The 26,666-nt window shown below is 42.7% G+C and overlaps 1 protein-coding gene across 3 annotated transcripts; it reads left to right on the forward strand.

Moving 5' to 3' along the window:
• Positions 1–25,211, forward strand: med12 (mediator complex subunit 12). 3 transcript variants are annotated; one of them, XM_083980966.1, is made up of 43 exons: positions 1–146; positions 966–1,070; positions 1,207–1,398; positions 3,026–3,185; positions 3,302–3,477; positions 4,553–4,663; positions 5,024–5,296; positions 5,444–5,590; positions 5,920–6,019; positions 6,137–6,273; positions 6,542–6,673; positions 7,359–7,485; positions 7,689–7,918; positions 8,028–8,087; positions 8,231–8,404; positions 9,034–9,178; positions 10,102–10,220; positions 12,637–12,780; positions 12,896–13,059; positions 14,076–14,207; positions 14,341–14,568; positions 14,670–14,814; positions 15,004–15,124; positions 15,990–16,100; positions 16,212–16,325; positions 16,478–16,614; positions 17,355–17,534; positions 17,841–17,912; positions 18,013–18,173; positions 19,022–19,183; positions 19,415–19,616; positions 20,255–20,364; positions 20,500–20,635; positions 20,896–21,045; positions 21,280–21,645; positions 21,736–21,880; positions 21,969–22,186; positions 22,873–22,947; positions 23,194–23,423; positions 23,564–23,756; positions 24,036–24,275; positions 24,621–24,702; positions 24,790–25,211. In XM_083980966.1, exons 1-43 carry the CDS (start codon positions 45–47, stop codon positions 24,825–24,827), a joined length of 6,546 nt encoding a protein of 2,181 aa, XP_083837092.1. In that variant the 5' UTR covers positions 1–44; the 3' UTR covers positions 24,828–25,211. The 3 variants fall into 3 exon arrangements, with proteins under 3 accessions (XP_083837092.1, XP_083837094.1, XP_083837093.1); XM_083980968.1 differs by having other exon boundaries at positions 24,039–24,275; XM_083980967.1 differs by having other exon boundaries at positions 21,739–21,880.
• Positions 25,212–26,666: the final 1,455 nt, after the last annotated feature.

Raw genomic sequence — 26,666 nt, forward strand, 5'->3', positions numbered from 1 at the left:
GAGGAGGAGGAGGAGGAGGAAAGCCCTGGCTGTGATGCCGCTGGATGATGGCTGCTTTCGGGATCCTAAGTTACGAACACCGGCCATTAAAGCGGCCCCGGCTCGGCCCTCCGGACGTCTATCCTCAAGATCCAAAACAAAAAGAGGTCTGTTTTTTCAATACGACGCCCAAACTTTAAAAAAAAGAAACCCGGAATGATTATTTAGAGCAGAGAAATGGTGAAGCTGTGTGAGGCTAACGCTTAGCTTAGCCTGTTTTAGCAGCGAAGCCCTCTAGACGACTGGGGCCTAGCAACAACAATGAACAGCTCCCAGTTGTCAGTTTGTTAGCTACTAGGTCGAGAGCTTATTAGGAAAAGAACCGGTTCGTTAGACGCCAACATCGGCTACTGGGTTATTAAGCAGCTTTAAATAAATAAATAAATAAATAAATAAATGAATAATCTACGAGTGTTTTAGCTTTGTGATGGAAAACGATATGCGTTGGCTTTTTTTGTGATTGTGCGTGACTGGTTAATTGTTTGTTAGCTTCATGTTTATGGTACAGCGAGTTAACATTAGCGAAAACACTGCATAGCTATAAGCTTTGTGATCAGTGCGAGTGCAGTTTACGTTAAAAATGAGCTGTGGTAATAAAAAAAAAATTGGAGTTTGGCCTAGCAGGGCAGTGCTGTGCTGTTGGCAGCTGATCTATTATTAACTTAAGATAATAATGTTGATGTAGGTAGAAAAGGGGACTGCTTTTCCTCTGGGGTTTTCTGTCATCGTGTGTGCAAAAGTTTAAAAATAGACTTAATTGAATTTCAATATGGTATAATACATTTTCCTGGTGTCAGCAAGCCCAATCAAATACACACCCTGGTTTTATTTATGCACTACCAACCAGTCTGCGATCAGAAATAATAAAAATGTTAATTTTCTTTTTTTTAAATATTAATAAAGACTGAAATGTATGTGTGTTGCAGGATGAGTTGACTGCACTAAATGTGAAGCAAGGATTCAATAACCAACCAGCTGTGTCTGGTGATGAACATGGCAGTGCCAAAAATGTCAACTTCAACCCTTTAAAGGTAATGACTCTTTGCACTTCAGCGGCCCTGCATGCTTCATGTTGTATTTTTGTTGGAAGTGCTTGTGACAACGTTTCTTTCCCCCCCAACCCCAACCCCAACCCCAACCCCAACCCCACCCCTCAATGCTTCACAGATCAGCTCAAACTTCAGCAGCATTATCGCAGAGAAGCTGCGTTACAACACGTTTCCTGACACAGGGAAGCGTAAGCCACAGGTCAACCAGAAGGATAATTTCTGGCTTGTCACAGCAAGGTCACAGAGCTCCATCAATAACTGGTTCACGGACTTAGCAGGGACTAAACCCCTCACACAACTGGCTAAAAAGGTAAGACCCTGGTGTACGTCACTGAAAGCCTTCTTACTTAAATGGCCTTTGTGTCATGTTGTTTCTTTAACCGGTCGTGTAATTTGCAGGAGAAATATGCTTTGTTTGAAATGTTTTCTCCACACGAGCCTCGCCCCTCTGCACTGTGCTTGTCTTAGCTGGATAGTCGGTGTAATTTGTGCAATTTCTACTATTTACATCCTGCAAAAATTGCTCTGGATTTTTATGAATCATCAACAAAATCTGACATTTGTCATCCATGTTCTCAAGTAAGAAAATGGATCTGACCCGCTAAGTGCGAATAAGCTTGGGTTAGTCATAGGTTTTAAAGATAGATGCTATCATCAGCTTTTAACATGCACACTGTTAGCCTGTTAGATAAACAGCTAAATGTTAACATTGAGCTAACACAGTTTGAGAGACTTACATTGTATATTCCACAGTGTAAACCTGCAAATTCAGCCTCATTTGTCGTGTTCTGGCAACAAGTGAAACTAAATATCAGTATAGGGGAGCTTGGTGTAAATTTAAGAGATTATTTCTTTAACTTGGCTTGAAAAAAGCCGTGGTAAGCGATTGAGAAGCTTAAAAACATTGCTTTGGAAGAGAAATGACTGGACTGGTCTGATGTCACGGTGACGACCCTGGGTGGATCCATGTGTACATCGCTGGGCCAGAGATATTTATGGGTCAGTTCAGTCAAAGCCAAGAAGAGAAACAAATTAACACCAAAAAGCTGCATTGGACATGATGATGACGACGACAACAGTCCCCAAACCGTGCACCACTGCATCCATCCGTCCATTGTCTAGACTGGAGCCATTGTGCACAACTCTCTTGGATGAATTGGTTAAACCTTGGAGTTGGAAAACAAAAACAAATTCAGTAAAGGTAGGTAATGTGTTTTTTTTTTCCCTTTTATGTCCTTATTAAAGCAGCCAACCTGATGCTGCTGTTTAAATCAACTTTATGTTTGGCTTGTTTGAGTGTATTGACTCAAGCATGCAGGAAGGTTTTATTTGTTTGTGGTGGTTTTTTTTGTTTTTTTTCTAAGTTGAAAATCTATATTTATAGATCGTATGGGGAGATGTTTTTGCTCTCACAAAGCAAATACATATCAGGTTAAATTAAATATGAACCTTGTACTCAAAAGCTTTTGGAAGCTTTTATTATTTACAATTCAACTGTAGCTTTTTTTTCCTATTTCCTTTTATTCCTGCTGCTGCATTTCTGAATACACGTTTCATCATTTTCCCGCTATGATAAACAATGCTTCTCTAACTGTGTTTTTTGACAGAGCACTTTGGCTGACGTGCAACAGATCCAGGTTTCTTCCCAGTTGCTTCATCCGCCCCATAAACAAAGCCGTATCAGGAAAACTTTGGACTTCATGCACGCGATTCCTTTGGTTAATTTATTTATGAAGACGACAATAGAGATCCTAAATCAAGTTTTTCAAGCTGTTAAGGAAAAGAGTAACCAAACTATTGTCCCAAGAAAGTCAATAAATTACTTTGACCTTTTTTTCACTGGCAGTGTTTTTCTTCATCTTATCATTTGTATGGGTTTGATCCTGGTGTGTGCATTGTTTCACACAACGTCACTGATGAACTGTCCCTTCTCACAGGTTCCCATCTTTAGCAAAAAGGAGGAGGTTTTTGGATACTTGGCCAAGTACTCGGTCCCTGTTATGCGTTCAGCATGGATGATCAAGATGACCTGTGCGTATCATGCAGCCATCACAGAAACTAAAGTCAAGAAGAGGCATGTGATTGACCCTTGTATAGGTAAGCAAGTGGAAGCACGTAGCTGGTTGTTTCAGGCTCATTGTGTGTCATTTTGTTGGTTTCTGTTAGATTTTTCCATGACATTGATATGTATTGTGTGCGTTTTGTGTTTGTAGAATGGACCCAGATCATTACCAAGTACCTGTGGGAGCAGCTTCAGAAGGTGGCTGAGTTTTACAGACAGTTTCCCAGTCAGGGTTGTAGCTCCCCCCTACCAGCCACCCCCGCTGACGTGGATACGGCCATGAAGCAGTGGGAGTACAACGAGAAACTGGCCATGTTCATGTTTCAGGTCAGTCCACCGCTAAACACTGTCAGGGGTTAACATGTCACAGTGATCACATTTATATTGTCAGTGACTCGGTAGGAATAATTTACTATAACAGATGTGTTGTAGTTACATTATTTAGTGCTGCGCTGAAAATTGTGCCCCGGGCGTTTCTCAGGTTACACATAATATTTCAATATAATTATCTAGAAAAACAGATTGATCCACTGTGGCCACATCGCTTTCAAGGAAAATGCGTTGTCCTCTAGCCTTGCCTCTGCTTTACTTTTAGCTGGAATCACACATAGCACAAAACAGCAGACGACACCACTGCAGGTTTTATTAAATAGTCTGTTCTCAGCCTGGTAAATGAACAAGCGAAGATACGATTTAATTAGATTTACACCAAGAGTCACAGGGCAAAATGAGACTCATTGGTGAAAATTCAGCCAGATCTTGTCTATTGGACTAATTGGACAAACATAGTAATATGATACATTTTCTCTGCAACAAAATATTCACCGTACATTTGGAGACAGTAGATGTCGGAAAAATCAGAATGGACTATCTTTTTAATCATTGTCTCCTTGAAGTGGACTTGGACCTCACTGCATGAATCTATGAGTTCGTTTGAGGTCTCTACATTAAATCTTATGCCCACTGACTTGATCCTAAAGTGCTCCTGTTACATCCTGCAAAAATATGTCTTATTATAGATTAAGACATATTCTGTATCAGCATGAGCTGAGTTGCAAACACAAACACTATGAGGATTGTGTACAAAACAGTAGACATTAATTAATAAATATACATAAAAAACAAATACATAAATGATATGTATGAAATAAAAACCAATAAAAAAGTAAAAAGAATACAACTGTTCAGTAAATGTGTATGTATGTGTAAAATGCAATGGCATTACATAATAATTAGAGCAATAAAATAACAAGAGACAGAAGTTAAAACCAATAAAATAAATAGATAAAATGGTAATTTTGATTTCCGTTTGGTTTTAAAAGAGCCTAAATCAACAAAATCTGAAATGTTTCATCCATGTTCTCAAGTAAAAAAAAAAGTGTTTGTCTGTCTGTGTGTTCAGGATGGTATGTTGGACAGACACGAGTTCCTGACGTGGGTGTTGGAGTGCTTTGAGAAGGTCCGGCCTGGTGAAGATGAGCTGCTCAGACTCCTGCTGCCCCTTCTTCTGCAGGTATTTACTGTCTTCTATCCATTCGCTGTCATCTCCACATCAGTCTCACACCGCTGATGCACCGCTGGATTACATTTGGGAAATATGCTGTCCTAGTTTACTTTCACACAGCTTTACACAGCCACACACACACACACACTTGCTCCTGCGCGTTACAACAGGCCCCTGCAGCTGTCAACGGTTTATCACCAACCTGCTGTGCGTCTTTGCCCACTGCTCTTTGGCCGTGTTGACCTTTGCCGACAGTCCCCTCTGGGGCCCGCGGCCTCTTATTTTTGCTTCTATTTCCAAAGCTGACTGATGTTAATGTTCACAGAGTGCAAGCGGGTGATGCTGTGAATCTCTCCTCTTGTCCTGCAGTACTCGGGGGAATTTGTACAGTCCGCTTACTTGTCACGGAGACTGGCTTACTTCTGCACACGCCGGCTCAACCTGTTGCTTAGCGACGGGAGCCTAGGCCCCGGCACAGGAGGACATCCAGTGCACGGTATGTTGACGCAGCAAGGTAACGCCCTGCCGCCCACCCCGACCTCGCAGCCAGCGGGAGGGAACCAGCCTCAGACGCCCTTTACGGATTTCTACATCTGCCCACAGCACAGGCCTCTGGTGTTTGGTCTCAGCTGCATGTTACAGGTATTACACTTTAGTTTTGACTCATACATAATTAATATTTGGGGCACTCTTTGCTGTGCTGTAATAAATAACTGAAAAAAAATCCATTACTTACTAGTTCTCCTTACCCTCTCCCTTGTTGTTTGTGTGTGGTTCTTGTCGCATCAGAGCATAGTGTTGTGTTGCCCCAGTGCTCTGGTGTGGCACTACTCCCTAACAGACAGCAGAAACAAGACCGGCTCCCCTCTGGACCTCCTGCCGATCGCCCCATCCAGTTTACCGATGCCAGGAGGAAACACTGCCTTTACACAGCAGGTACCTCCATCAGCCTCTAAAGTAGTGTTGATCCTTTTTTAGGTCTGTTTATTTCAAGTGTGTGTCTGTGCGCACAGCACAAAATCCTCTCGTTTGATGTTTTATTTGCAAGTTAAGTTTCTTTTTTAATGTTAACCTCCCAGAAAATAAGCAGTGTAATTACATCACTAGAGCTCGTAAGAGAGACCAGTCTCCTGATAAACACAGCTGGGGATGTTTTGGCAGTAGTTTATGTAACCACTCTCGGTTTGGTTTTCCCATGGTTTTCTGGGTATTTTTATTTGCCAGATGACGGGGATAATGTTCTCTGAACTGCTCTTTGACCGCAGGTTCGTGCAAAGTTGAGAGAAATCGAGGAGCAAATTAAAGAGCGGGGTCAGGCGGTGGAGTTCAGGTGGTCGTTTGATAAGTGCCAGGAGACCACAGCAGGTGAGAGGACGTTTCACCTTGTCCCTGCAGACACCTCCTCACCCCCTACAGACAGATTTGTAGAAAAGCGGGGAAGGTGAGAGTCTTGATTTGATGAGTTCTACGATGTGTTAACAGGGTTCACCATCGGACGAGTTCTTCACACTCTGGAGGTTCTGGACAACCACAGCTTTGAAAAGTCTGACTTTAACAACTCACTGGATTCACTGTACAACAGGATATTTGGCTCAGGCCAGAGTAAAGATGGCCATGAAGTAAGGACTGATTCTTATTTATATGCACAGTAGTATGAAAAAACTGAATCATTTAAATGAGATCCTACAAGTCAAATTCTGCAAGTTAAAAAGATGAAAAATGCAGCGCTAGCATTCAGTTTGAGCCGATAGTTTTTTAATCTCTTGGAACTGAAAAGTGGATTGAAAAGATATGATTCTGATGTTGGCAGCTGGGCTGTGCTGATAACGTGGCACCAAGTGATTATGTTTTTCGCGGTACTGTCTCGTAACGCGTGTTTCTGTCCAGATGTCACCGGATGATGATGCAGTGGTGACCTTGCTCTGCGAGTGGGCAGTGTGCTGCAAGCGCTCTGGCAGACACAGGGCCATGGTGGTGGCCAAGCTGCTGGAAAAGAGACAGGCTGAGATAGAAGCAGAGGTAAAGAGACACACAGCACATCTGCTGACTGCTCATAAACATTTCTATCTCTCGCTTGTTCACACACGGCTCCAAACTGATTTCCCCGCCCTTTTAGTTTAGTAGTAATCGGCAACATTGCATCTCTTCTGGTTCCCAGTCCTGACTTGTCTTGTGACCCTTTTAAAGCACGGCACTATCTTCTTGTGACTCTACATCACAAGTTAGGGGCTTACTGTGTGTATTAATTATAAGCAGTTCAAACAGAAAATGAGTTTTCCTGCTCAGATTTTCATTTAGAGGATTTCTTTTTAGAGGCTGGAAGAGATGAAAGTTTTCACTGTGGTACCAAAGAAAAAGTCAAGTTCTTTTTAATCATCTTTTGACTCCTCCGATTTATTTCGGGACCCCATGGGTGGATGAGAAACCACAGATCCCAGTCTCAGTAACCGTACTGTCATGTCTGAAAATATCCACCTTTGATATTCATCTGTGTAGCTCTTCACTTAATATTTCAACATCCGATTTTCCTGCTCCCTCTTTTACCCTACAGGCCCAAACATGGCAGCCTGCATTATAACATTTAAAATGGCCTCTGTAGACCAAACTGTCAACCAAAATGGACGTCTTAAATGAGGGAAACTTTTTAAATAAATGCACTCATAGTTTGCCGTGTGTTGTCTGTCTGCTGTGTGTTTGTTTGCAGAGGTGCGGTGAGTCGGAGGTGGTTGATGAGAAGGGCTCTGTGTCATCGGGCTCCCTCTCAGCCGCCACACTACCGGTCTTTCAGGATGTTCTGCTGCAGTTCCTTGACACTCAGGCCCCCACACTGAGTGAGTCCTCCTCCTTTTTCATTCATTTCCTGTGGCTGTAACTCTCCAATGTGTCAAACCTGATCTCAAATCTCATACTGAAGGAACTTTATATCCCTTTGTCTTTGCCTCTTATTTCATTTCCCAGTGCGTATTTATTATAAATGATTTGGCGAGGGGAAACCTGCTCTTAAATTATTCAAATCCTCTCTTCCCCTCCGCAGCGGAGCCGGGGAACGAAAGCGAACGAGTGGAGTTCTCCAACCTGGTCCTGCTCTTCTGCGAGCTCATCCGTCACGACGTCTTTTCCCACAACATTTACATGTGCACGCTCATCTCCCGCGGCGACCTGGCTTCTGACTCCCACCTGCCGCGCCCCCGGTCCCCCAGTGACGAGCCCTCCGATGAGTCAGAGCGCAAGGAGCAGGACGCGGGCAGCAGTGTCAAGATGGAGGCATGTTGGAAGGCATCTGTTGTTGGTGTTGTGGAGTGTGATCAGTCAGCAATACACAGTAACGGTGTGGCTTAAAAAGGGTAACATGTCATTATGGTCTGCTCAACAGGATACCGGTCTGTCAGAGTCGATGGAAATCGATCACAACTCCAGCGCTAATTTTGACGAGGTAAACACAATAACAATCTTTTTTTTAAGTTTCCTGCCATGAAGTTGCATAATTAACAACTTATAATGACTTATACAACAAATGTCTTTCACACATTGTGGCACCGCTCGAGTCATTTCAGCCTTTTTCTTTTTGCTTGGCAGATGTTCTCTCCTCCGATGCACTGTGAGTCTAAAGGCAGCCCGTCTCCAGAGAAGCCAGCTCCAGAGCAGGACAGCAAGGCCGGCTGCAAGGACAAGGGCATGGACCCGGCCTTTCCTCAGTTATACGAGCAACCCCGCCACATTCAGTATGCCACTCACTTCCCTATTCCTCAGGTGAGAGCGCTCAACGCTTGGCATTTAAACTGAAACCCCAGCAAAGTGAACTTTTGAGTTTTATGGAAGAGCAAATGTTTCCTAAGAATACATTGGATTCTGTTGAGGGGAAGTTTACTAATGCCAGAGGAACTATGCCAGTCCGGTTGCTTTTCCTGGCCTTGTGCATTCGTTTACAACAAAGCCGGCACCTGTTTTGTATAGTAATCTGAAAATGAATCTCTATTCAGATGTGTAGAGGGGAATATTGAGAAAAATAGTCATTTTTTAAGCTGGCTTTATTTTTTATTTCCAGGCTTGTATTAGTTAGTTAGTCTGTTCAGTACAGGAAATATACTTAAGAGCTGATAGATGACACTAACATGGCATCCTGGCAGTTTCCTTTGCCAAGTAGTGATACGTTTGTTAATGGTGGTTGAAAATGTTTTTCAGTCAGATCATAATTGAATGTTAAATGTGATGTTAAAAGCCACATTTCCTAAACCTTATAATGCCTGTGGTGCACAAATATATGCAGTCAAATATTATTTCTTGCTGTTGGGTTCATATTATTCCTTGGCGTGCTGCTCAGGTGCTCAGGTGCATCCATCTCATGAGGATCTTTGTTCCTGCCTGTCTCTGTCTTTTAGGAGGAAAGCGCCAGCCATGAGTGCAACCAGCGGTTAGTGGTCCTGTACGGTGTGGGCAAACTGAGAGATGAGGCGCGACACACCATCAAGAAAATTACCAAAGACATCTTGAAGGTGCTCAACCGCAAAAGCACAGCAGAAACGGGTGAGTCCGTTTTTATCAGCTTTTGACTGATGCTTTACGTCTCACATTTTCCCATTTTTTGATATTTTACATTACCTTCGCTGTAGGCACGCAGTTTGTCTGAAAGCCGACTGCCTTTTAAGATTACAAGTCGTCAATTTAATTTTACCTACTTTTCATCTTGAGGGATGAAAATGGAGTCAGTAAAAAATGGTTTGAAGTTTTGATAAGTAATTTATTGGGCTGATTTGTTCCTGTGTTGCTCTGCAGAATAATCCATGTATTTCAAATTAAGTATAATGTTTTTTTTCCTTGTGGAAACCAGGAGCTTTATCATGCTGAGATGTTTGCAAAACATTTCTCACACATCGATTGCTTGTTTTCTTACTGCAGCCAATCCAGCTGTTATCCTCTTAATAACTCTTCTCTTTGAATACTTATCATCTGTATTCCCTTTCTCCTGCCCTTCCTAAGAGAACAAGCTTTTTTTTCTTCTTTCTTTATCGACCCGGGGGGATGGCATTACTCAATCTTCTTTCCACCCAATTTCTATGCTAATAGCTCTCATCTGTTCACAGCCACTTTATCTCAGATACATGTGACCTTATTAAGGTGATTTAAGGTTTTCAGTGTTATAATTGCACAGATTGGAGTGTTTTGTGTCAACTTAGCACATTTCTTTCAGCTCATGATGACCTTCAATGCGCCACTATGTTTCTTTTAAATGAAAAGAACCATTTTCTTTTACTTTAACTGCCTTTTGTAGAAGTGTCTTTAGCAGTGAAGCTTCAGTTTGAAGGAGGCTAGAAAGAAGATAACAGGCCACTGGTTGAACTTGATTTCACGGCTGGTCTGTTCTTCCATTGAAAGAATACAGCTGACCATGAGTTACTTTCTCTCTTATAATTTTTTTTCACCTCTCTCTTTCTCTCCCACATTCTCAGGAGGGGAGGAAGGACAAAAGAGGAAGAGGAGCAAGCCGGAGGCCTTTCCCACCGCAGAGGATATTTTCTCTAAATTCCAGCACCTCTCCCACTTTGACCAGCACCAGGTCACCTCGCAGGTAGGAACCAAACGCCCTTGCTAATCAGCGGGTTCATTAATGCAGATACTCCAGCAGCCTAAAACAAGAGGCCTCCCAAGGTGACTTATTTGGATGTAAATGCAATTTGAGAGTAATTTGATTTCTCTTGTGAGATGTTTGAATACAATTTGAATGGATAATGCGGTTGGGGGGTCTGTAACTCAAAAACCCAGCAGAACATAATGTATTTAAATGTGAGATTGTACAGGTTGTAACAGAGAAAGCAGGTGATCTCAAATGCAACAAATTCAATATTATCCCATAGATGATCGAATGCAAAACATTTTGCATTCGAAAATGAGGCACAATTTGATTTGCATTTTCAATTGCTTTTAATTATAGTGTATTGAATAGCAATCAAGCAAGCAAAGCATAATTTAAATAGCTCATGTCACTCAAGGTGGAAGCACGCAAAGCATGAGCTGATACAGAAGTTGCACAAACACTATAAGGATTGTGTGCATGTAAAACAGTAGCCATTAATTAATATACACAAAAAACGCACACATAAATGATATGTATGAAATAAAAACCTATAAAAAGTAAAAAATAAAAATAAAAAATACAACTGATCAGTAAAATTAAATAAAAGTATGTGTAAAATGCAATGTCATTACATAATAATAAGAGCAATAAAATAACAAGAGACAGAAGTCAAAAATATATAGATAAAATGGTAGTTATGGTTTCTGTTTGGTTTTAAAAGAGCCTGAATATGATTATGAAGCAGTTGTTAAAACAGAAACAGCTTCTTCAGAGGCCAAAAGCTGTTTTTTATTTTAAGGGATTTGCCCTGTTCTGTCAGTGAATAGCCACTCCCACATTATGGTTGTGTTATTGTGTGCGTCTTTGTGTAAAATAGTTTGACATTTTGCTTGTTTGGCTTCTGGCAAAGAGTTAGACGAGAAGATCGATGCCACTTATTTCTGTGTCTGTTAAAGGAAACAGCCAGGCCATCGGTGTCTCTCTGCTTCTTCCAGTATTTATGCAGAGCTAAACTAATGGTTGTGGCTTCATATTAACTCATTGAGTGCCGCGCTCCTTTCCAAAGTTTTAGTCAAGTGTACCGGCAATTTAGACCATTTTTGACTTTTTATGTAGAGCCACAGTGTATTCTATATTATTGCCACCAACACATACTGTGGCTCAATTGAAAGGTTTACCTTAATGCTTCAAGTGGCCACAAACCGTTTGTTTCTACGTGCCTCTGTTCCTGAGAAAAGTCAAGCTAAACATGGCTGGGTTTCACCAAAATCCCTCCTTTTTTTCTAGAAAAGGAGATAGAGCGTCTTTTATGAAAGGTGCGCTGTTTGTGTCTGTCGCTCTTCTCACACTCGCATTTCTGGATCAAAGGGCTCGTATAAGATAAATATATACAACAGTTGTTGTTCTATTCACAAAACCACCATCGGGGGCGGGGGGGGGCGCCACTAAACAACAATAACACAGACGCACCGTGCCGTGTCACAGCTTCTCGCCGCGGAGCGTGAGGGTCAGTCGGCCACCGCGGCTCGCGAATACCGGTCCCGCCGGTGGTCGCGGTCCTTCTGTGGTTCGGGTCGGTGATGCCGGTCTGCTTTGGCCCAGAGACCATCAGATTTTACCGCGGGGGGACTTTGGGGAGGACACGGTGTTGCTCCAGATGAAGACCGGGCGGACTGTCGGCTGAGAGCTTCCTGGTTCAGCTCCGAGCAGCTCGAGCAGCTGGAGCAGCAGCGCGGGTGAGAGCAGAGCAGCTGCGCTGCAGCAGCTGCTGCATCTGCATGCAGAACTCGTTTGCAGAAGCTGAGTTATGATAAAAACTTCCAGATCATGAGCTGTCATGTGACTTTGATCGTCATCTATTTCAGTTCTCCTCGTCGTAGAGTCCCCAAATTTACATATAATGTGTATTAAAGTGTCTATTTTCATAATTTAAAAAAAAAGCAAAAAACGTAAAATTACGTTTTCGGCACTCAACGCATGGGAACGAAAAACGAGAAATTACGTGGTTGGCACTCAATGAGTTAAATGGACAGCTGTGAGAGTGGTATTGATCTTTTCTAATACAATTCATTTTCTTAATAAAAAAAAAAAAAGATTAATTACCCATTTTATTGGCAACCAAACTTGCTGAAGTGTTTAGCATAAACTCTAATTAGATTTGCTCATGGTTTTCCCTTCAGACAACAAAATTTGAGTTAGTGAAGAAATATTTTGGCATATTTTGAATGTTTGTACTAATTTTAGATAGACGGTCTCTGATGGGGCTCTGCTGAACAACAATGTTTTGTGCTTTTACAGCTCAGAGTCAGAGCCAAGACTGAGAGTATTGTGTGTGTGTGTGTCTTTTCCCACCTTTTTGTATGTTTGTTTGTTTCTTGCATGTTAATAACGTCTGATGTTTTGTGTGCAGGTGTCCAGAAACGTGCTGGAACAGATCACCAGCTTTGCCTTAGGGATGTCGTATCACCTGCCTCTCGTCCAGCACATTCAGTTCATCTTTGACCTCATGGAGTACTCCCTGAATATCAGTGGCCTCATAGACTTTGCCATTCAGGTACATGCAAGTTTCACCGTCACCTCACTTTATGTTATTTTTAACATGGATAAATCCAGATCAATCTATTTGTATCATCACTTTAAAAAATCCACTGCCTGTGTGTTTCTCCCAGCTTCTGAATGAGCTGAGTCTGGTGGAAGCCGAGCTGCTGCTGAAGTCATCCAGCCTGGTGGGCAGCTACACCACCAGCCTGTGTCTGTGCATCGTAGCTGTGCTGAGGAGATACCACTCCTGCCTCATTCTCAATCCTGAGCAGACAGCGCAGGTTTTCGATGGGTATGTGACTTAATGAGCCGTGGTGTTTGCTAACAGAATGCCAACATATCAAAAATCAAGACTAGAGTCAATTATTAATGGAGGCCCAAAGCCGGGTTTGAACAGTTTTGTGGACATGATCACAAAACGTAATGTTCAAAGGGATGTAGGCAGGGTCAAGACACCAGTTAAACTTATAATTAAAGTAGTAAACACGGTGTTTGGAGCTGCATGGTGAAGAATCTTTCCACTGTTTTTAATGAGGATTTTAATTGTCTCAAGACTGCTGACTGGACACTTGGTCCCCGAGTGAGTGTCCTCAGTTGTTTGTGTTGCTGTTATTTGAGTTGTTCCAGCTGATTGTGCTGGTTGCAGATCTGTGAAGTTCTTATTTTAATCAGCTAAATGCCTTAAGTGCCTTAAGAGATAGATAGTCATGCTAAAGCTTACTTATATAATGCCTCTATTTGAAAACAACGATTGTACAAAGAGGAATGTCAAAGGAGTGGCTTGATATTTTGGGAAATATGCTCATTCGCTCTCTTATCGAGACTAAGACAAGAATGTTGGTACCACTTCTATGTGTTTCCTGTGAATAGGAAGCTGCAGCCGGCAGCCAGCTAACGTAGCGACAAGTTATCAGAGGCCGGCTCTGCCCTGAGATAACACCAGTGTCCTAATTGCATCTCTAAAGCTCACTCTGTTTGTAGAGTATGTGCCAGACTGTTTCTCCAGGATGTCATCAGTCCAGGCTGAGAAACAGTCCGGCACATAAACACACTAGTAAAAGTGCAAATTGCTGTTGAACATTTCAGTTTTTGTAGAGATGTACACATAAATAAGTTAATTTAGTGAGCATTAGAGGATGTGGAAGGTGGGTTTTGATAAGTCTAGACAAAGCCAGGCTGTTGACTCTTGCTCTTGGCTGTTGTTATTTGATAAGAAATCGAATAAGTCAAACAAAACTGTCAGACTTTTTCTTTGAGTTTACAGCTGAAGCAGCAGCAGGTGACTCATGTGTGTACACGTGTTCACAGGTTGCGCATCGTGGTGAAATCGGGCGTGAATCCGGCAGACTGTTCCTCTGCTGAGCGCTGCATCTTGGCCTACCTGTACGACCTCTACACCTCCTGCAGTCACCTCAAGAACAAGTTTGGCGAGATCTTCAGGTGAGAAGAAGCCTCCGCAGCCGTTTGCATCTGATCTTTTGGAACAAATCCCTCAAGGACAGATGTTGAATCCTCACATTTCTGTGCGCAGTTGTTTGTCCGTGTTTGACTCTTCTTTTGTTTTCTCTCCCAGTGAGTTCTGCTCCAAAGTGAAGAACTCCATCTACTGCAACATCGACCCGTCAGACTCCAACATGCTTTGGGATCCTGTGTTCATGATGGAGGCCATCGCCAACCCCTCAGCCCACAACTTCAACCACTCGATGGTTGGAAAGATCCTCAACGACAGCCCGGCCAACCGCTACAGCTTCGTCTGTAATGTGCTCATGGATGTGTGCGTGGACCACCGAGACCCTGAGAGGTGTGTTACTCCCGTTGCAATCGTTTTGTCTTTGTCTGAGACTGCTACAGCTTTTCAGCTCCGTGTTGGACCGTTGTTGATCTTGTGTAATTTGCTTTCAGGGTGAACGACATCGGGATCCTGTGTGCAGAGCTGACGGCGTATTGTCGCTCTCTGAGTGCCGAGTGGCTCGGCATCCTCAAGGCTCTCTGCTGCTCCTCCAACAATGGCAACTGCGGCTTCAACGATTTACTGTGTAACGTAGATGTGAGTCGTGGTTTCAGAATTGTTTATCTGGCGCTCCTTTTTTTAGATTTTATCCTTGCCATCACCTGCTTTTATACAGTTGCCTACATTTCAGCGTCACGTCTTATATTGAGTTGTTGTCTAAATTGTAGCATCTTTTCACATCGTACAGCTAAAATGTTAAAGTTGATCTGTGCTTGTGTCCTTCAGGTGAGCGATTTGTCCTTCCACGACTCCCTGGCAACCTTTGTAGCCATTCTCATAGCTAGACAGTGCCTACTCCTAGAAGACCTGGTTCGTTGTGTGGCCATTCCTTCCCTCCTCAATGCCGGTAAGGATTGCCAATTAAATCAGTGCAAAATGAAAAGAAGTTATCCAATCAGTTAAATTTGCATTCATCCACTTATCCATTCACTTGACTTTTTTTTAAAACCATTTACCACCATTTTCTATCACAGCCACTTATTCATCACTCAAAACTCTTCATTGTCTATATGTTTCATCCATATACTGTATATATTTTAATGAAATTGTGAGATATATATATATTGTCAAATTATTTGAGCAAAGCTTTTCCCAGGAAACACTTCATCGGGTAGAAATTCTCTTAGTCGAGAATCACTGATGGAAATGAACCAGAAAGCATCTATGTATATGTAATCTCACAGCCATTAGGCTTTCTGTGAATGAGTGAGCAGCACATTGCAACTTGGCTCATAGAAAGGAATACCAATCTGTGTAATGCATTACTTCTGTCAGAGAAGAAAGTAAACGCAGCATATTTGATTTGGATGCATGAAACCTCGATGTGCTTTGTGCACTAGCACTAGAAGAGCCTCTCTCTCTCTCTCTCTCCCTGCTGTTAATCTTTCTTCCCCCAGCTTGGACACAAAGCCCCATTCAGCCATGCTGTTTGGTGTTTGGCTCATTTTATAACACAGCTACACATGCCAAATGCCAACAACTCTGGCTTGTGATAAATGCTTTTGTTCTCGCTCCCTCTTTCACAAACGACAGCTCTATGAAAATTCCTCTTCATCCTGACTGATGAGAGGTCTATCTAGGACAAGGTTTTAAATTTAGATGTGTGACTTTGATAGAGTAGATGGTGTATGCCTATGCAAAACAATGTGTTAATGTGATGGGAAGAAGCTCAACTCTGATTCAAAGTTCTCGTGTCCGTGCTTCACGTCCAGCCTGCAGCGAGCAAGACTCAGAGCCAGGAGCCAGACTCACCTGCAGGATTCTGTTGCATCTTTTCAAGACGCCACAGCGCAACCCTGTCCCTCAAGATGGTGTCAAGTCAGGTAGTGAACACGACCAAAAACTTTTTTTTTATTATAGTCACAACACTTTTTAAAAATATATTCCTATCTGACTGTGCTTCTTTATCGTATCCCGTTGATGTGTCTTGACAGATAAATCCTCAGTTGGAATCCGATCGTCTTGTGATCGCCACCTTCTCGCTGCCTCTCAGAACAGTATTGTTGTCGGAGCAGTGTTCGCCGTCCTAAAAGCCGTCTTCATGCTAGGTAAGAGACTGACATAATAATAATAATAATAATAATAATAATAATAATAATAATAATAATAATAATCCATAATCTTTCATACGTAAAAGACACTGGTTATCCAGGACAAACCTCTGCTCGTGATGCTGATCGATCTCACTGGTTGATTCTAGGTGATGCTGAGCTAAGAGGCTCAGGACTGTCGCACCCCGCCGGCCTCGATGACATATCCGAGGGGCGCAATGTCTCCATAGAAACGGCCAGCCTCGACGTGTATGCGAAATATGTTCTGAAGACGATCTGCCAGCAGGTGAGAATAGGAGTTGAAATGAGGCGAATGAGTGAGTTTTCGAATGGAGGATGTGAAAATAAAGCGACTGAGATAACTGATGACACACGAATGGCTTTTTACCTCGAAGATCAGTGCACACTCGCACACCGCCACGGTCAGTTTTAATAACTGCTGTTGTATATTTGTCCTGAAAGCTTCTGTGTGAGTGGCGACAGTGAAGTTTCTATTTTTGCTAATATAAGCTCTCCTGCTTTTCTGAGTCTACTTATAAATGCAGTAAGTCAAAGATATACGGTATATATATTTTTTTTTAAAGTGTGAATGAGATCATTTTCTGCAACAGATGTTACTTATGCCACATGGATATGAAGGCCAGAGAGAGAGAGAGAGAGAGAGAGCTGGCAGCAGCTCCGAGGGCTGGATGTGCTCTGAGCCCTTCAGAGACTTCAGACACATTTTCTACCCTGCGAGGCTCTGACATGTGCAGTTCTATTCCTGAGTAAAGAGCCTTTGCACTGTTTTCATCACCACCCACCCAGCTTTGGATAAGCTCGCTTTGCATGAGTCATAAGTTTATATGATTCTATATCTTAAGCTCTGGCTGAAGTCTTGCTCCCAAAATCAAGATGCTGTAAGTCAGGCATTAGGGTGTTAGGAAATGTAATTTACCGATCGTTTAAACATTTCTAATTCTGTTGCTTTCTCCTCTCTCCCTCTCTCCTTTTCCCCTGTGTCCCCCTCTGGCTCTGCTCCTGCAGGAATGGGTTGGAGAGCGCTGTCTGAAGTCTCTGTCGGAGGACAGCAGTGCCCTCCAGGACCCGGTGCTGGTAAACATTCAGGCTCAACGGCTGCTGCAGCTTATTTGTTACCCTCACCGCCAGCTGGATAGCGATGATGGCGACAACCCACAGAGACAGCGAATCAAACGCATCCTACAGGTAGAAAATACGCATAGACCCTCATTGAGTTTTAATTTAATTGGCGTCTCTCTGTTTCAAGGAAATGGCTTTTTTTGGGTAAATTACCATTTTGTGGAAATACACATGTATGCATGTGGTAAAATGTATGAGGCGTGGGACAGGTTTTCCAAATGTGTGGGCTTTGACCATCCCTAAAAAGATCATTATAATATGGCTTCCTTGAATCTGAACAGTGAAGCTTTGCTGCCCTCTCCTGGCTGAAACTGTCTTTTTGATGAGAATCAGTAAAAAATGCACATGATTAACAATTGTTGTCTTTCATAGAACATGGACCAATGGACGATGAGGCAGTCATCCCTGGAGCTGCAGCTGATGATCAAACAGAGCTCAAACAATGTACGCTGCATGTCACTACTTTTTTTGGATTAAATATGATGATAAAATGTGTTTTCTTTATTAAAATAAGCTGAATATTCCTCTTTTTGTTTTTCAATAGGAGCTCTATTCTCTCTTGGAGAACATAGCCAAGGCAACCATAGAGGTGTTTCAGAAATCAGCTGAGATGAACTCCAGTAACCCCTCAGGGAATGGAGCAGCGGTTCAAGGTGGCTCCTCATCCAACAACAGCACCACAAGCAAGATGAAGCCTATTTTAAGGTGTGTTGTTCTCATTTGTGGGAGATCACAGTTTTTCTTTGTGTTAATAATTTGGGAAACACTCTATTCTCTGAATCCGAATTGTAGGTGATTTTGTTAAAGGTACATTGTGTAAGAATTACTCCCATCTAGTGGTGCGGTTGTAGATCGCAAGCAACTCAGTCATATTTTTCATGCTGCATTCACGTGAAAGCGGGCTTAAGGCAGACGGACAACAGCCGCTGCACGTAACGGCATAAACAAGCCTTTATGTAAACAAGTGGCCCGTCAGCAAGAGGCAAAACAATACACGCGACAATATGTTGTCATGGCATTGTCGTATTGTTGACCTGACCCACGTTTTACCGGCTTTCTCTGGACTTCTGTGACTAAAATGACATCTGGTTTGTTACCGACGGCCGTTTTTCCGACTGCACCTGAATGCAGCATTCACGTGCAGTCCTCACAGTCCTCACAGCACCGCTGTGACTTTTCACAGACGCCACCTCGACCTGAGCCGACAGCTCCGGTGTCTCCGGTGAGTTTCCGTGGTTTCCTACGGTCACGGTGCTACTGAACGTAAAAACATGGCGAAACGACATGTCAGCCACCACCGAGCTTGCCCGCTCGATGTATAAATGATATGAACGGCAAATTCAGAGCTTACCGGAACACTTCAGTTTGTTGATGAATGAAAAACGTACTTTTGAACGAAATAATCGATTTTCGTGAATAGATAACAGGAGAACTTACACAATGTACCTTTAAGGCTTAAATCCTTGCACCTGGTGTCACACACCTTCATGTCTTTTTGTCTGCGCACTGTGATGCTGAAGTGTTAACATTTTTGTTTGCTCTCTGATCCGCAGCTCATCGGAGCGATCAGGTGTTTGGCTGGTGGCTCCATTGATAGCCAAGCTGCCCACCTCAGTTCAGGGCCATGTTCTGAAGGCGGCGGGAGAGGAGCTGGAGAAAGGACAGCACCTGGGATCCTCCTCACGTAAAGAGAGGGACAGGCAGAAACAGAAAAGGTAAGAGACAAACTCATTCTTCTTTGATTCTGGAACAAATTAGATTTTACTCACTCACTTTGGAAGTTATATTAAATAAAAAAACGTTTGCTCGCATATGGCAAACTGTTGAGCTGGAAGGTTGTTTTCATTTCCTGTCGCTTCCACAGGGTTTGGAAGCTTCAAAAACAAAATTAGTCGGCCATCTGAACACAATTGCTTCCTTACTTAATTCATTTTTCCCTCCCTCAGTATGTCTCTGCTGAGCCAGCAGCCGTTCCTCTCTCTGGTGCTGACCTGCTTAAAGGGACAGGATGAACAGAGGGAAGGCCTTCTCACCTCGCTCTACAGCCAAGTGCAGCAGATTGTCACCAACTGGAGAGAAGACCAGTACCAGGATGACTGCAAGGCGAAGCAGATGATGCATGAGGCTCTGAAACTACGCCTGAACCTTGTAAGAATTCCTCGAACCAGCTTTATAGTGCAGAGTCTTTGGCTTTATAAACCTGAACCTTTGTATGTTGACTTTTTCTAGTCATATCAGGTAGCCAGAACCAATTTTACAATTTAATTTTCGTAATAGTGTCTGTTTTTCTTTTACCTGCCATACTCAGTAATGCTAGTTAGAAATTGTTTTTGTGTCTACTAATTGTGTCTCTAATTGTTTTTGTGAGCCACTGGGAGATAAACCTGTCAATTAAAAGTGTCTGTTTATGCTGCAGTCGGTAGGAGGCCCCCAAAAAGCTCAGATATTATGGAGATGAATTCATCATATTTTGATTTATTATAGTTCATTAATTTAATGAGACAAATCTGTTAGACTTATTGTTAGTGTTGAAAAGTACAAAACAAAGTGTGGAACAAATTAAGCTAATCAGTCATGAAAAGGGTGTAAAAATTCATCCTATGTGCTTTTAATTGGGTCATTAAAAGTCTTCGATTTGACTTGGTAAGCTTTGCAGAAAGTCCGTAAAATGAAAGTTAATCATCCAAACCATTTAATGAAAGTCATTCACTTCATTATTACTCTGCAGTGGGTTTATTAAACATGCCATTAGGAAATTAACAGCATGCTTTCCTCTCCTTCCAAAGGTGGGCGGTATGTTTGACACGGTGCAGCGCAGCACCCAGCAGACAACTGAGTGGGCCGTGCTGCTTCTCGACATCATCAGCAGCGGCACAGTAGACATGCAGTCCAACAAGTGAGTGCTTAGTTGCAGTCTGCTCATTATCGCTCCAACTGGACCTATTATTGCCAATAAAAACGCACATTGTTGCCAGTTACAAATATCAATCACTCGATCCTCCTGACTGTGTTGTTTGTTTGGCGCCGACAGCGAGCTCTTCACCACGGTGTTGGACATGTTGAGTGTGCTGATTAACGGCACACTGGCTGCGGACATGTCCAGTATCTCTCAGGGCAGCATGGAGGAGAACAAGAGGGCCTATATGAACCTGGTGAAGAAGCTCAGGGTAAGAGTGATGCACCTTTCTCACCCACAGGACAGTGATTCTGAAGATGTTCATAGAATAACTGTGTGAGGTTTTGTTGTTCTTCAGAAATCAAGACCCATTTGCCTTTTGTAAAGAAAAGCTATGAATTTGTTGTACTTCATCTTTCTTGACTGGTTGATTCACTTCAGCCTGAAACGGTTTATAAATACGAGGGGAAAGAGTTTGGTTTTCATTGTTTACGTTTTCCTCTCCACCCTGTACCTGTTTTATATCAACAGAAAGAGCTCGGGGATCGTCAGTCGGAAAGTTTGGAAAAAGTTCGTCAGCTACTGCCGCTGCCTAAACAAACCCGTGATGTCATCACCTGTGAACCTCAGGGCTCGCTCATAGACACAAAGGGTAACAAGATCGCTGGCTTTGAGAAGGAGGTGAGCGGCTGCATTGCATATTTGTTTCCTACTGTTTAAAAGTGAAGTTAGATTGTGATTATTGTACATATAATTATTATTTGTGGTATTATAGTTTTGTGTAGATGCAAAATTGACTTGTTGACCTTGTTCTAAAATACAGTTGTTTCTAGTAACAAACCTCAAATCATGTAGCGTAATATGTGCGTGCTTATCATGAGCAAGACGATAACTGATGTGTCTTCGTTGCGTCAGGGCCTTCAAGTGTCGACCAAACAGAAGATTTCTCCCTGGGATGTCTTTGAGGGTCTCAAACACTCGGCCCCTCTCTCCTGGGGTTGGTTCGGTACAGTCCGCGTGGACCGCAAGGTCACCAAATTTGAGGAGCAGCAGCGTTTCCTGCTCTACCACACCCACCTGAAGCCCAAACCTCGTAGCTATTACCTGGAGCCGCTCCCCCTGCCCCCTGAGGAGGAGGAGCCCCTGACCCCCGTCTCCCAGGAACCAGAGAAGAAAGTGATGGAGCAGGTGAAGCCAGAGAAGGCGATGCCCGCCGTGCCCACTGACTCAAACAAGAAGAAATCCAACAAGAAGAAGAAAACTCCACCAGCGAAGACTGAGGTCAGTTGCGTCTACCATGAATGATTTTAGTAGAAAATGTTTTTTAAGACAGTCTTTTGAAAACTAAATACATTTTGTACTTTTTATCACCAGGACTTTGTGAACCGTCCACAAGGTGGTGTAAGCTATGGCACTAATATGCCACCTGAACTCATGCAGAACCACCCATATGGCCGGATGCCATACAGCCAGCCAACCATGAGCATGTACACACAGAACCAGCCCCTACCTCCAGGTCAGTTCACACCGCTTTGATTGAGGAAAAAACAACAACTTGAATGCCATCTCGACTTGTTGTTTTACATTATTTATGTTTTTCACAGGAGGTCCCGGTTTAGAGCCTCCATACAGACCTGCCCGCAATCCACAGAACCCTCACAAAATGATGCCCACTCGGCCCCCCTACCAAGGCATGATGCCCGGCATGCAGGCAAACATGCCAACCATGATGCAGCTGGACAAGCAATACCCAATGGGTTACAAGCCCCAGCCTGCCATGCCACAGAGCCAGATACTGCGCCAGCAGCTCCAGGTCAGACTGGTGAGTGAGTCTGCACTGACAGCTCAAGTAACACCTTCTAGTCAAGCAGAGCCGAGCAAATTGAGTCGCTGGTGAGATGAAGCAGAATTAGATGAGTTAATTTCCTGTGTGATTGCTAAAGACCCATTTGGACGGTATTAATGTTATGGAAGGAAGTGGGGGATAAAATGTCCCCTGTTGTCAGTGGTAATTAAACTCTTTGCTTCAGACCAGATTTTTATTCCTTATGTGATGGAAAGTCTGTGAGTTTGGGAGACTGCCTGGTGTATGTGAAGTGTCTTTAAACAACTTCTTCAAAATCTGCGTATCACACCAGGAGAAGATGTTTGTCAGAAAGAAAATCTGAGATCCACTGTAAAATATAAGAATGTTGCTCCTGACAGCATTTAAAATAGATGAGGACCAGTGAGTTTGATGAGAAAAAAAGTAATTTCAGCTGTAATTATTACTGGGAGGTTGAAATACATGCTCCAGACTGGATTCACATCACAGGCAGGAAATATTAAAATCACACCATCTCCCCTAGAGAAATAAGTCCTGTCTAAGTGAATCTTTAGTTGAGACTGATCATTATAAGTGAAACATGTTCAGTAGCTAAACCACCACGGAGAATCCTCTTCAACCACCGACATCCACTGAGGATGTTGAAACTTTGCTGTTTGCTGACTTGTTATTTTTCTGTTCAGAATCAGAGCATGATGGGGCAGCAGATGAGACAGATAACACCCAACCAACCATACACTCCAATGCAGACATCTCAGGTAAATGTTTGTTGTTTTCTTTTCGCCGTCTAAGAATTGCATTCGAGTCACCTGACACCTTGATTTATTCACATTAATGCTGAAAAAAACTGCTTGAACTGAATTCAAGTCACTGTTGTTGCATTTTCAGATCAGTTTCTAAACATTTGCCCTCGACAGAATATTACCATTTCATTTGTGTGTTTGTCGTTGTCCTGTTTGGTTTAACCACTTAAATAATTGTCTACGTTGTGTCTGTGTGTACAGAACATATCTCAGGGCTATACCACATATGGATCACACATGGGGATGCAGCAGCATCCGTCACAAGGTGGCGGTATAGTTCCTTCCTCCTATGGGAACCAGAACTTCCAGGGCACACATCCTGGAGCCAACCCGGGTGTGGTGGATCCTCTTAGGCAAATGCCGCAGAGGCCCAGCGGTTATGTTCACCAGCAGGCTCCAGGCTACGGACACAATATGCAGAACGCACAGAGGTCAGTAAAGTGGAATAAGGACTTGGGACAGTTCACGGCATTCTCCTCATTTGCGTTGCATTGTTTTACTCCCTGACTTTACTTCAGCTATATATCGCTACCTCCCTTCATGTGTCTTCTCTCTGTCCTGTAAACCTCAGGTTTGCCCACCAGCCCCTTCAGCAGAATCCCATCATGCATGGTCTCAGTCACATGGCAACCCAGGGTGTCCATATGGGCTTGAGGCCCAATCAGATGCTGCCAGACCAACAGCAGCAGCAACAACAGCAGCAACAGCAACAACAGCAGCAGCAGCAGCAGCAGCAGTACATCAGACAACAAGCACTAGCACGAGTATGTCTTTGATTTCATTACTTTGGCTTATTTAGGGTATTCATTTTAAAAAAGTGGCTGTTTTTTTTCAGTGTTTTTTTATTTGCATAAGCATAACCATGATTAGGCTTTTATTGTTTATGTATGGTTGAATCTAGTCTGCAGGAGGCACTGAGAAAATAGAGCTGCACTACAATGTTTACAATTCTAATAAATCTGCAGTGTTGCAAGGAACCAGGCCAGTCACCAGTCTTCATCACGAATATTAACTGTCGTCCTTTTCCTGATTGTCCGCTACAGCAGCAGGCGGCCCAGCAAGCTCAGCAAGCTCAGCAGCAGCAGCAGCAGCAGCAGCAGCAACAGCAACAGCAGCAGCAACAACAGCAGCAACAGCAGCAGCAGCAGGTCCAGCCTCAGCAGGTTCCTCCACAACAGCAAGTTCCACAACAGCAGCAGCAGCAGGTGTCAGCGGTGGCTCCACCGGGCCAGGCACAGAACCAGGGCCTGGGTATGCAGCCGCTGCCCCCCCAGCAACCAATGGTAGGTAGCAGCTTCATCACAGGAACTGGATTGCAAGTCCAGTTCTGTACAGGATGCACAGTATTTTTTAAGAAAACCACTCGGTTCTTAATATGTGTGGTATGGTCCACGATTAACGCCGTAGAACATAATTTAGATTTCAATAATAATGATACTCCAGGCTAGTTTCAGTGATTGTCATAGCATACGGGGAATGTACATCTCTAAAAACATCAAAAAAAATTCTTAAAACTTGATGTTTTATGAATGCATTCAGCCAAATTGGGAAGTTAAAGCAAAACAGTGTGGTCTAGTGAGAAAAAAAAAGGTTTTTTCTCCTAACCCCTTGTGACTCCTATGTTTTAGTTCCCACGACAGGGAATGCAGCAGACTCAACAGCAGCAGCAGACTGCAGCTCTGGTCAGGCAGCTGCAACAGCAACTTTCAAGTAAGTCAAACATCTTCAAACATCAAATCCCTTTCCCATTCATACATGAACCTGCCGTGTATAACAATATGTCCCCTCTCTTTTCAGATACACAACCAGGACAAGGCACCAGTTCATATTATTGATAGTGCTTGTTCATAGTAGTGTGCAGAGAGAATAGGCCCTGATAATGTGGGGAGGCCCAGCTCTGTATAGTGGCACATGAATTGTGTCCAGTCCTGTGTAGGCTGTTAGGAGGGAAGGCTGTTCCGAGGCACAAAGGACAACCAAACAGAAGAACCAAACCCCATGTCGACCACTGAGGCTACGATCAGAAAATATCCTGACTTCAGTTTGTAATTATGGATTATCAAAGGAGGGATCATGCTCTGGAGCTAACAGATAATGGTTAATAATGGAGAAGTCTATGTAAAAAAAAGTACCAGAAATTATAAGAATAATGCAATTTTTTTATTTTATTTCAATTTGTACAATTTTTTCAGTTTCGTGTATTTCTCATTAAAAAATCATGTCAGTTTTTATGCCTTGTACTTGTGTTGGCTGCCTGTGTACCATTTAAAACCAATCAAATAGATAATAAGTGGTGGGGATCGAAGGATTTGTTCAATCAAATGTGGATGTGAAGCAAAGGATAAAAACCTAACATGATGCACAGAGGTAAATGACAGCGTTTAACAACACTAGTGTCTTATATCTTTCTTTCCTAACTTATGCTGCAGCAGTTAGGCAAGCTTTACTACATTAGTCCGTTTTCACAGCTGATGTTTCCTCACAGCAGGAACCGCACAGGTGTTACTAATAACATTAACGGTGCAGATTTGCCTCCCAGTGAGGCAGCATGCTCAACCTGAAAAATTGATCCATTCAATCATCTATGCTTGTAGTTTACTGTATTGTGATTATAAGTAAATGGACAACTTTTCCAAATTTAGCAGAGATGTACAGTGCTACTATCAAGAAGAAACGTCTGTGACATAGCAGTGGAAGAATTTCAGAAGTTAACTGAAGGACACTTCACATCATTCACACCATCACAACCTGTGTAGCTTGTAGAGGTAAGTTTTGTTTTTTATCAACAAATCTATCTGTTGTAAATAACCAGGTACACAAATGTTTAAAATCAAGAAGCAAAAACCACTTCCAATCATTTCAAACTAAAAGGTTTCAAAAGCTACAGTTACAGGCCCACACAGGTGTTTTCATTTTATAATTATACTTGTGCTCAGGTGCCAGACACCCAGACCAGTCTTATTTTTTCCCACATTAGTTCAATCTTAGTGAGCCAATGTTACCAAGGTAACCTGTGCCGACCAGTGTCACCCAATAACAGGAAAATGACTCATAGTTTGTGGGTTACTTATAGTGTTATGGACAGAGCATTGACATGGGGAGAGAGTTTTTAGAGGCTGCAGCAGATTGCATGTTTCTTTCTTCTTCTCCCTGCTCTGTCACTCAGCAGCTGCTGAATTCCTCCAAAAGACAAAACATTTCTGGGTTGTGCAGCAGGTGAATTTTGATGTATTTGCAAGATCTGACTATTACATACAAGCCATATTTTAGTCTATCGCTGTGAAATCTGCCCCTAATCTTTTTGACAGCAAACAGTCTGACCTGCCGTCATAGAGAAATAAGCACAGATACAATTAATGTAAATAATATAAATTCTGTATTTCAGGTAGACGTGTCAGTTTTGGTGGTCTGGATTTTGAGCCTGCTTGCTCACTGCCTTGGCTTTCTGAAATAAATTACTTACACGAAGCTCCGCTTGTTTTGTTTCTATGACAAATCAAATGTGTGCTCTAAAAAAAACAGTCTTATTCACCATAGAATAAGACTGTATAAAAGATATAAGCTGTTCTTTCTTGAGAGTTGAAAGCAAAATGAAGCACAGTTGAACAATGTTTTATTTCTTACTGAACCAGTCCACAGTGAACATAAAAACAATTACTAATACAATTTAAATG

The sequence above is a fragment of the Trachurus trachurus genome (assembly GCF_905171665.1).
Source record: "Trachurus trachurus genome assembly, chromosome: 10".
Classification (NCBI taxonomy): Eukaryota; Metazoa; Chordata; class Actinopteri; order Carangiformes; family Carangidae; genus Trachurus; species Trachurus trachurus.